The 11,088-nt window shown below is 41.1% G+C and overlaps 2 protein-coding genes across 2 annotated transcripts; one reads left to right on the top strand and one right to left on the bottom strand.

Moving 5' to 3' along the window:
* Positions 1 to 1,383: 1,383 nt before the first annotated feature.
* On the bottom strand, positions 1,384 to 4,112 carry LOC133452077 (tripartite motif-containing protein 16-like). Its single transcript, XM_061731269.1, has one exon. The coding sequence runs from the start codon at positions 4,079 to 4,081 to the stop codon at positions 2,342 to 2,344; it is 1,740 nt and encodes a 579-aa protein (XP_061587253.1). The 5' UTR covers positions 4,082 to 4,112; the 3' UTR covers positions 1,384 to 2,341.
* A 113-nt stretch (positions 4,113 to 4,225) lies between these two features.
* Positions 4,226 to 10,937, top strand: LOC133452257 (deoxyribodipyrimidine photo-lyase-like). Its single transcript, XM_061731477.1, has 5 exons — positions 4,226 to 4,268; positions 7,072 to 7,221; positions 7,337 to 7,458; positions 8,869 to 9,028; positions 10,731 to 10,937. Exons 1-5 carry the CDS (start codon positions 4,226 to 4,228, stop codon positions 10,877 to 10,879), a joined length of 624 nt encoding a protein of 207 aa, XP_061587461.1. The 3' UTR covers positions 10,880 to 10,937.
* The last annotated feature ends 151 nt before the right edge of the window (positions 10,938 to 11,088 follow it).

Below are 11,088 nucleotides of genomic sequence, written 5' to 3'. Positions count from 1 at the left end.
CACAGATGTGCCGTCACTGAACCAGTTGTACTTCACCAGAAACCAAAACCTTTTCAGATGATAACTCCAGCGAGGATACACGCCCCTGAAACTAAGGAGGAAATGGCTTGAAGATCACGCTCAGAACATCTAGAAGGGTTAAACCCCAAATCCAAGAAAGATTTCTATTTGACTTATAATGTTCAAAACAAAACTTAACCGTCAGATGCTGAAAAGGCATGATCTTCCCACCTCGTGAGTGACCAGGGTCTCTATAAAATATTCTATTTTCCACTATTTCTAATGATGTATTCAACTATTTGAATAAGTCATCATTTATAGAAACATAATATCAACAAAAGATTTGAAAAAATCTGGAGAAATCCCTACGACTCAGGATGGGAACTTTAATCGGATGTGTATAATCTTTATGGCTCGGCATTAAAAACTGCAATCATGGAATCATGGCACAGAACCTATTTTTGTACAGTTCACCGCAGGTCAAAGCTCCATCCTGCAGCAGAAACCGGATGTGAAGATGGTGGGAGATTTACCACTCACTTTTATTTACAGAATAATAAAGAGATTCCTTGCTTTATTCCTCTTCACCCATGCTTATAATGACACGGATCACGGTGAAAGGCGGCACGCAGCTCGGGTCGTTTCTGTCTTTGCAACATCTTGCAGATTTTTATAAAGGGCCTTTTCTTTTTTTATGAATAATTTGGTTCTGTGCTGCGTTCACACAGTTCCAGCTGGTAATTCTGACACTTTTCAGCAACAATGAGAAACGATTAGTAAACCAAATGATTGGAAAAATAATCTGACTTCCCAAATACAAAAATGTCCCCAAATTCCGACGCTGAGGGAAGAACGATGAGGAGTTGGTGCAGGTGCTGCAGCAGCAGTTGTATCAGGTGAGGGATTCATGCACGTCTCTGTCCGGTTTTCTTAACTTTTATTGATGCTACTGATATTTAAGATTCAACCTCCATCCTTATACGACTTAAAGTCGTCTCACTAAAATAACAATCCATTCCTGGTCCACTCGTTGCAGCGCTGCAGACAGACGCTTCTTCGGTCTCAATCACGGAGGAGGCCGGCCCGTAGCTGGTAGCTCTTCATGCTAAAATAAGAGTTCCCTGCAACCCTGGGAGCAGGAGAGGAGGGAAAAGTCCTGCAACTGCTCCAAACGGGACAGGTGTGAAAGCACCCTAAAACACCGGAAACCAACACCAGGCTCCAGTTGGGACGAGTTTACATTTGAATATCCGCTGAAGTCTGGATCCACATATTTAAGACTTTATAATTATAATAAGACACATGTCAGACAGGTAAACTATTGAGTAATCATTTTATTTTAAGTGTTTAAACATAGTAACATTCAATTATTTTACATTCTGCATCCCTAATAATATTAACTTTCATATCCAGCAACAAAAAAAAAAATCTTTAATAACATCCTTTACCTCAAAACCCTTTTCCTAAATTGTAGATGACAAAACAATTGGGGGTATTTTCTTGATTAAACAAATAAAACATGAAACCCAGACTGGAGGAAAAGTGTTTAAACACGTGACTTCTTTCCTCTTTAAAAACCTCTTTACGTGTCATGCAATCATGTTCCTGTAGGGGGCGGTGTGACGTCACTCCCGAGACTCCTGATCTTCACTGTTTCCAGGTCCTGAGGTTGCAGACGTGAACCAGGATACAATGTTCAGGAAAGAAAGTTACAGAAAGAGCAGAAACCTTAAAAAAAGAAGTAAAACATAAATATTGTAGATGATCAAATGTGAACAGAAGTCTGTCTGGATGAATGCTGAAGGAAAACCTGACACTGCACCGCTGGAGAGTGGAGGTCTGGCCAGAAAAAGAGCAGTAAAACCAGTAAAGACACATTTAAATCCAGAAATATGATCTGTTGTGAACATGAACTCTGGACTTTGGGATATTTCAGGAGGAAAACTGCCTTAGTTTTACTTGAATATTAGATTAATGTTTTCTCCCTCAGATCTGAGTCAAATCCTGGAATGAAGACTGAAGAAAACATTTTGTTGGAGTCCATGAAGTGGAAGAAAAGAGAAATACAACATAGAAACACATCCAAACTAACAGCTAACAACAATTACAACACAGGTTTATTTCTATGTTTTTATAGTGAAATAGAAGACGTTATTAATATGAATATTTCCCAGATGGAACTACAAAAGAACAACTTCCACCTCCAAAAGAGGAAGTAACAACAAAACATCAACTTATAGAACAAAAACTTCCCTCCATCAGTCAGAGTTTGAGACGTTCATCTCTGAGAAGAAAAGAAAGTCAATAAAAACTGAGATGAAAACATGAAAAGGAAACAAGTCTATTTGAGTTTACAGAACTCAGCTGAGTTTCCAACAGTGTTATCAACATAAACTCCAGCGTGTAGCGGCTGAGTGAATGAGGTCTGGACTCTGTGGAGGAGGGTCATGGTTCCAGAGACGCTGTAGAAGGACACAACACCTGCTCTGTGATCCAGGTAAACTCCTATTCTGGAGCTCTGAGGACCTGAGATGGAGGTTCCGATGTTGTTGTACCAAAATCCATATCTGTCTGAGGTACAATATAGTGACCAAGATTTGTCATTATATCCAAATCCACTTTCATCCCCTGATCTGCTGATATTCTTGTATGAAACTGCTACAGAAACTCCATCTCCTTTCTTCTTCACCTCCCAGTAATGACATCCAGTCAGACTCTCTCTACTCAGGACCTGAGACCATTTAGTGAATCTGTCTGGATGACTAGGATAAGACTGATATTTCTTCATAACTGTCACCTTTCTGTTCTCCTCTGACAGTAACAGCTGTCTGTGTACTGTGTTTGGATCCAGAGTGATTTCACATGAATATTTCAAGAATCCAGCTCTGCTCTTTGGTTCTGGTTCTGGTTGTGACAGTAAAACATCCACATCAGTGATGGCCAGTGAGATGTTTGTCCACGTGTCTCTCAGGATGTCCTGTAGTCGACCTCTGACCTCTGATACAGCGTCTGTCACATCCTGAAAGTACCTGAGAGGACGGATGCTGATGCTGGAGGAGTGTGTGAGAGGACGGATGCTGATGCTGGAGGAGTGTGTGAGAGGACGGATGCTGATGCTGGAGGAGTGTGTGGACTCACTGAGTGGTGACAGTGAGGGGTAGTTGTGGAGAAACTGGTTGTGGTCCTCGGTGTCTGAGAGCTGCTTCATCTCAGCGTCTCTCCTCTTCAGGTCACTGATCTCCTGCTGCAGCTTCTCCTCCAGCTCTCTGACTCTCCTCACTTCAGTTTCCTGCTGGGATCTGATCTGCTGCTTCATATCAGAGCTTCTTTTCTGGAGGAGAGAGATCAGCTCAGTGAAGATCTCCTCACTGTCCTCCACTGTTTTATCAGCAGACTGATTGATGGCCTCCACCTCCTGCTGAAGCAGCTTCACATATTTCTCTCTGTCCTGGATCTCCTGCTGGATTTGTTGTCGACTCACCTCCATCTCTCTCTGCCTCTCCGTCCTTTCTGCTGCAGCTGAGACTGTGTCGTGGCCTTTATGTTCATCCACAGGGCAGATATAACAGATACACTTCTGATCAGTACGACAGAACATCTTCATCACCTCACCGTGACGGGGGCAGATGTTGTCCTGCAGGTTCTTGGAGGGATCCACCAGCTTGTGTTTCTTTAATGGAGCCACATCATGATGAGGTTGAAGGTGATTCTTGCAGTAAGAGGCCATACATACCAAACAGGACTTGACAGCTTTCAGTTTTCTCCCAGAGCAGAAATCACAGGCCACATCTTCAGGTCCAGCATAGCAGTGATCAGCAGGAGCACCTTGGAGTCCCGTCTTCTTCAGCTGCTCCACTAAAGCTGCTAACATGGTGTTTTTCACCAGCTCAGGTTTCTGAGTGAAAGTCCGTCTACACTGAGGACAGCTGGGGAGTTTCTTCTCTCCTTCATCCCAGTAGGATTTAATACAGTTCATACAGTAACTGTGTCCACAGGGAATAGCCACCGGATCCTTTAAAATCTCCAAACAGATCGAACAAGAAAAGGTTTCCTGGTCCAGCTGATCTCCTTTCTGCGCCATTTCTCCTCTCGATAACTGAGACTGAGACAGTTTAACTTCCTCAAACATGAAACTAGTCTGAGAATCAGGAAACACGTGGTCCGACTGAATCTGCTGGTTTGAGAGCAGGAAGAAGAGGGAGGTTCACCAGCATCAGATTACAGGATGAGGACAGACTCTGGATTTAACCCTTTTATATCAGACATCAGTTTAGAAGTAAAAAACATTTTACCTCAACTCGTTTTCAGAAATAATAATAAATGTAATTTAAGTTTCATTTCAGACAGATGAATTACTTTATAGTTTATCATTCTTATACATTTCACATGAGCAGACTTAATGTAGCATTTATAGATGAAACCAGATGAACTCTAGGATTTTCATGAAAGTCTACATTTACATTTAACGTTCACATGAAAGTCATTTGTTCAGACTGAAACACGCAGGACTTTATTGCATCACAGTGTTGTGCAACAAAGGGAGTGCTAGTTCAGGTAGTAGAGTTATTAATAATTGTATTATGACACACACACGCACGCACGCACGCACGCACGCACGCACGCACGCACGCACGCACGCACGCACGCACGCACGCACGCACGCACGCACGCACGCACGCACGCACGCACGCACGCACACACACACGCAACATATTGATACTAGTATTATATTGAGATTCAACAGCAAGTATTGGCAGCTAATGATGCTGTAAGGACCAATCACCTCCCAGAATGCTGATAGAACTGCTTTCAGAAACATCATGTGGGGGAAGATTATCAAACAAATCCAGGGCAGCAAACAGATTAAATCAGTTTTTTATTTTTTAACACATTCCGTTTTTATTTTTTCCATTTTCAGTCTATTTCAGTTTTTAATTTTTGAGAATTTGGTTTAGCATTTTATGCAAATTTAACCCCAAGAAAGTATACAAAGAAATGATAACAGAAAACTTTAATGTTTTCATACTTTTAAACATATTTAAAGGCCAAAACATGGCAACCAGTTATTCTCGTGTCCAACAAAACATTCCTTTTTTGGGCATAAACAAAAAAATTCCAAAAATTATTTGTATGAAATAAATAAGTCAAATATGCCTTTCAATATTCATTTAAAGTGCAAAAAAAGAAAGAAATTGCTACAGCTCAACAGCACGTGTCAATTAAATGACCTGACTACTGGGTTAAAGGGATTGTGACATGAAAAACACATTTTTCTTGATTTTTTGTGTTTTGTTGGGTGTCTTGACATCAATTACACCCAAAAAACAACGAACTTTTAACATTCAGTGTATTGTGTGCTTTCTGGGATTTTCCGCATAACTGTGCAAAAACGGCGCATGTGGTTTGGTGGCGGGCCGTTACGTAACGGCCCGCTAAATCACCGCCCCCTCCACCCAGCTCCCTGTCTCCTCTCCTCTCCAGCGCACCATAAAGGCTGATTTATGGTTCCGCGTTACACCGACGCAGAACCTACGGCGTAGGGTTACGCGGCGACGCGCACCGTACGCTGAACCCTACGGCGTAGGGCTCTGCGTCGATTTAACGCGGAACCATAAATCAGGCTTAACACGGAGCTGTTTAGTGTTTAGAGTAGGGTTGCCACCCGTCCCGTAAAATACGGAATTGTCCTTTATTTTAGAAAAAAATGTTGTGTCCCGTATTGAACTAATACGGGACACGATTTGTACCGTATTTTCATTAACTTTTACACCATATTCTAGCTGAATTATTGAAATAAATTAACTTTTACACCATATTCTAGTTGAATTATTGAAATAAATTAACTTTTACACCATATTCTAGTTGAATTATTGAAATAAATTAACTTTTACACCATATTCTAGTTGAATTATTGAAATAAATTAACTTTTACACCATATTCTAGTTGAATTATTGAAATAAATTAACTTTTACACCATATTCTAGTTGAATTATTGAAATAAATTAACTATTACACCATATTCTAGTTGAATTATTGAAATAAGTTAACTTTTACACCATATTCTAGTTGAATTATTAAAATAAATTAACTTTTACACCATATTCTTCACCTGTAGGCTATATTACATCTGGGCTGATGTGGACATAAAGAGCATAGGAGGCTATTTCAGTTGCTAGTACGGTTGTCTGTCTGTACAGTCATGCAAGTTCAATGCTATTAACGCACTTTAAACTTTAAATCAAAGCGTTTTGTTTTTTCATATAAAATAAACAAATTTTTACTCAGTTTAGAAGTTTTGGGGCTTTTTTTTGGCTCCTGCGCTGCTGAAATCAGGGCGTCCCTTATTTCTATTTCTGAAAAGGTGGCAACCCTAGTTTAGAGCCTCTTTTGTTCTAATCACCGGAGGAAAACTGCTAAGAACACCCGCGGCCACTGACTGGACTTAAGATAAGGTGACACTGCTGCTTGCATGCCTTTATTTTTATGATTGTTTGCTGTGGTTCGCCGTGCTGCTTTTCCGTGCATGCTTCGCCTGTCGCTCCCGGCTCTCTCCGACGCCGCTGTGAGCGTATGGCTGGAGGAGGAGGAGGTTTGGAGGAGGAGCGGAGCAATGATTGACAGGAAAGGGGGAAAATGAAGCATTTTTCACGGCGTTAAAAAACACTGTAATAAAAAGCCAGGAATAGAGTACTAGAGTGAATATTTTCTTGTTACACTCTTTTAGACACATTTGAGGGATGTTGGCCAAGACTTTTAATAGTGTTAAAAGCATGTTAAAAATGATGTCACAATACCTTTAAAGTTCACTGGGCTAAAATGTAATAATGAAAAAAAATCGATCTTTAGACATACGAATCGATTTTTAGGAATTAATATGAGAATCGATTTAGAATCGGAAAATACATTTTTTTTCAACACAGGCCTAGTTTGTGTTATACAAACATAGGTCATCCATGTTCAATAATGTCATTTTAAAGCTCTCTTCTCACAAACAGTGGTGTATTGAGTCCAGCTCCAGACCACAGGACTGTCCTGATTCTTTCCTCCACTTGTGCTCTTCGTCCCACCAGGCCAGCTGTCGGCCCAGCGTGTGGCGCTGCAAGTCCGGCGGTACGGGAAGGCCAGTGAGTCCGTCCCCCCCTTCATCGAGGAGCTGGTGGTGCGCAGAGAGCTGACGGACAACTTCTGCTTCTACAACGAGAAGTACGACAGCGTGGAAGGTCAGTGGGAGCGTCGTCCTAACCCTCCTCCCTCAGCCGTGACCGGCGGCTGGCAGAGGAACCGCCGGCCCTTCTCATGAGTTTCCCTCCCTTTCCTCTGACTGTGGATGTTTAGGGGCGTACGCGTGGGCTCAGAAGACGCTGCAGGATCATGCCGGAGACAAGAGGGAGTATCTGTACACGCGGGAGCAGCTGGAGAAGGCCCAGACGCATGACAAGCTGTGGAACGGTGCTCAGGTACAGCCAGGGCTGAGCACGTTGGGGCCCTAAGCTAAATTTTATTTGGAGGCCCCTCCCCACCCCCGCGCCACATCCCTGCACCTCTCCCCAGCCCAAATGTATCATAGCTACAAAATGACCGTATCACAACAGGCCATTTAACTTGACAACCTTTATTAATAGTAACAATTGTACTGTAAGTGTAGATACTGTAGTTTGGCTGTGTGAGTCACATAAAATAAAAAAATCAACCTGAAATAAATAATTAAATATTAAATAAAAAGATTCAACCTGAAATAAATAATTAAATATTAAATAAAAAGATTTAACCTGAAATAAATAAGTAAATATTAAATAAAAGACTTCAACCTGAAATAAATAATTCAATATTAAATGAAAAAATTTAAATTGAAATAAACAAATCTGAGTCACAAATAGCCATCAATTACTCATCACTTTAACTTGACAACTTTTATTAATAGTAACAGTTGTACTGTAAGTGTAGATACTGTAGTTTGGCTGTATGAGTCAAATAAAATAAAAAATTCAACCTGAAATAAATAATTAAATAAAAAACTTCAACCTGAAATAAATAATTAAATATTAAATGAAAAAAATCAAATTGAAATAAACAAATCTGAGTCACAAATAGGATCAATTACTCATCAAAAGAAAGTAACTTCCACCTCAATCCCCCACAAAAAACTGAAAGCAGGTCTAGCAGGTCTGAAAGCAGAACTAAACATGCACGTGTGCCTTTTACAGATGCACACGTCTGCATTTTCTGGATGTAAAGTCATCAATGGCTAAAGTTTATAGCTTATATACGACCCCTAACTGGTCATTTCTCCACTCCTTTTCAACAGAGGTGAATGTATAGGGCGTTAACAAGGCATTCAATAAATGTTAATCAGGGAAGCTGGAAAAAGAAATGTCTCCAGTCTAGACTGAGACTGGAGACAGAGATTTCTATCTAATAAGTGGCATCTTAGGTGTTTGTGCCACAAAGTTTTATTTCAACAACATCCCCACCTTCAAGTGAAGCACGAGTTTCCTCGTGTTTTTCCTTTTTCTTTCTCTTGCTCTTTGTCCTGACTGGTGATGTCTTTTGGACGACATGTCGACATCTCCTCACCTTCTGCAGCTCTGCAAGTGCCTGCCTCTCTCCTCCGCTTCACGGTAGCGCATATGCGCATCCATTCCGCATATGCACTACTGTGCAAATGCGTCCCCTCGTGCAAAACATGGCCCGCGTTGGAAGATGAGGCCCCTACGCAGAGCACGTGTTCTGCGTTTAGGGAGGGGCGGCCCTGGGTGCAGCACGTTACAGCGTACAACGCCGTAACGGTGCAGCAGAAACTGCATTAACTGATTGAGAGGATCTGGAAGGCTCTCAGTGACCAACGCGGTATGTTTGTGTCTCTTCAGTATCAAATGGTGACGGAGGGGAAGATGCACGGCTTCTTGAGGATGTACTGGGCCAAGAAGATTCTGGAGTGGACCCGCTCGCCAGAGGAGGCTCTCTCCATCGCTCTGTACCTGAACGACCGCTACGAGCTGGACGGCCAGGACCCCAACGGCTTCGTGGGTAAGCTGGGCTCCACGCCTTTGAACTGTGACTACGTTTACATGCATCAATAACCCTTTTTTAACCGGAATATTAGCAATAACCCGGTTACACGGCCGTGTAAACACCAATAACCCCTTTGATTAACCAGAATTTGCTCATATTCCGGTTTTTAAAAACCTGAATATGACCCCTGGGTTCCTCCTTTTGTAACCCGAATATTTGGTCATGTAAACGACTAACGCAGGGATGTCAAACTCATTTTGCTTGGCGGGCCAGATTTGACCAATTCTTTTCTCGCTTGCACGCTCAAAATAACTAAAATGATGCAAAAAAATGTTTTTCTAATTCTTTTTTTTTTTACTATTGTTATCTAATCCAATATCAGTTTATTTAATTTTAAAGGAAATATACACTTTGTTTACACTCTAATTATGTAAAATAAATTTCTTCAGTATCTTTTCTTGAAATTTCTCGTTTTTTTTCAAATTATGTAAGATACTTTTTAATATCATTTTACAAAGATAAACAGAAACAAGTATGTTTTTTTTATATTTCGCTTTTTTATAGGAAATTTAATTAAAAGCTAAATCTTTCTTATTACATCCGAGAGTGTTTTGTTTGTGATTTACAGATTTTCCCAGTACAATTAAGTGTATTTATTTTTTAAAAAAAAGGGCGGATATTTACGCCAGTGTGCTGAAAAAGTCAGCACTTCCCTTTTAACTGTTTTACTTTGTCACTATCCTCGTATTCAAAACTGAAATTCTCCGAATAAATATCTTCTATCATCTTTTTTAGCAGTGATATTTTTCCTGCGAAAATATATAATAGTAGTCAGTTAATAAAAATAAACGGCCGTCTACAAAGAAATAAAATCAGCAAATGCATTCTAGAAAACTAAAAAAATGTCGAAAACTGCTCTATTTGTGGAATAACGAAGGATTTGTAGAAGAAATATATTATCGGATATGCTGCGATTCATGGCAATTATTTATGCCGTCCTCTTTAGTAAATTAACATTTCAGTTTTTTGCGTTGGAAACTTCTCTCGGGCCGCATGAAAATCTCTCTCGGGCCGCACATTTGACACCCCTGGCCTAACGGGATTTCCCCATCAAAAGGAACAGGAGTTTGTTTTCTGCACATGTTCTTTTCACAAGGAATCCTGCTCTTTTGAGTCCAGGAAGTTCTTATAAACACGGAGAAACACAAGACCAGGAGGAGACTAATCACTTCATAAATGTAATGAAGGATATGAACATTTCTGCATTTGTAGACGGTAGAAAGTACAGGGATAGCCAGATTTACAAAAAGGTGAGCGAAAAGTTGCTCAAAGCAGGATTTGTACGAATGCCAGACCAGATCAAGCTCCACTGGAAGACGCTGAAAAAGACGACTTCTACTGGGCTGTTGATTATCCACCGTGCTGCTGTTATTGTTGTTTTGGATTTGGATACAGGAAGTAGTAGTGGAAATGACGGGAATTGCATCATGACGTTCTCCGTGCGTCGCTGGTTTGATCCAGATATCCCAAATGATTAATCACCATGTATACAGGGATAACCCTGTTTGCTCACGCATGGAAACACATTATTCCCAATGTTTCAGTAACCGGAATATTGACCTTAACCTGAATTTTGACTGCATGTAAACGTAGTCAGTGTCTCCCCACGCGGCTGCCGCCCGTCCTTCACGTTCTCCCCACCGGTTCTCCTCCACAGGGTGCATGTGGTCCATCTGCGGCATCCACGACCAGGGCTGGGCAGAGAGGCCCGTTTTCGGGAAAATCCGCTTCATGAACTACAAAGGCTGCCTTCGGAAGTTTAAGGTGGCCGAGTTTGAGAGGAAGTACTGTCCTAAGAAGCTGTGAGGCTCCTCCAGGACGTGTTGTCTCACCTCAGGGAGCTTCTCCACCACCTCCAGCAGTGCAGGCCTTACGTTTGCATTATTAGTCTTATTGATATTCGTCCACTCCCATCACCACTGGAAGCTGTTTGTGGAAGTTGGAGAAACGTTTGTTGTTTCACTTGTTTAACCTGTACATGCTTTTTTTTATATCAGCTATATTTGGATGGGAAA

The sequence above is a fragment of the Cololabis saira genome, chromosome 10 (genome assembly GCF_033807715.1).
Source record: "Cololabis saira isolate AMF1-May2022 chromosome 10, fColSai1.1, whole genome shotgun sequence".
Lineage (NCBI taxonomy): Eukaryota > Metazoa > Chordata > Actinopteri > Beloniformes > Belonidae > Cololabis > Cololabis saira.
Note: the sequence above shows the minus strand (reverse complement) of the source record. Positions and strands in the feature narration are given on the sequence as shown.

What these genes read in the sequence shown, in the direction of transcription:
- LOC133452077 (XM_061731269.1), bottom strand. Translation starts at nt 4,081, where the DNA reads ATGGCGCAGAAAGGAGATCAGCTGGACCAGGAAACCTTTTCTTGTTCG.
- LOC133452257 (XM_061731477.1), top strand. Translation starts at nt 4,226, where the DNA reads ATGAGGACAGACTCTGGATTTAACCCTTTTATATCAGACATCA. An exon ending in CCCTTTTATATCAGACATCA is followed by an intron (nt 4,269 to 7,071) that starts GTTTAGAAGTAA and finishes TCGTCCCACCAG; the next exon opens with GCCAGCTGTCGGCCCAGCGT. An exon ending in AGCTGTGGAACGGTGCTCAG is followed by an intron (nt 7,459 to 8,868) that starts GTACAGCCAGGG and finishes GTGTCTCTTCAG; the next exon opens with TATCAAATGGTGACGGAGGG.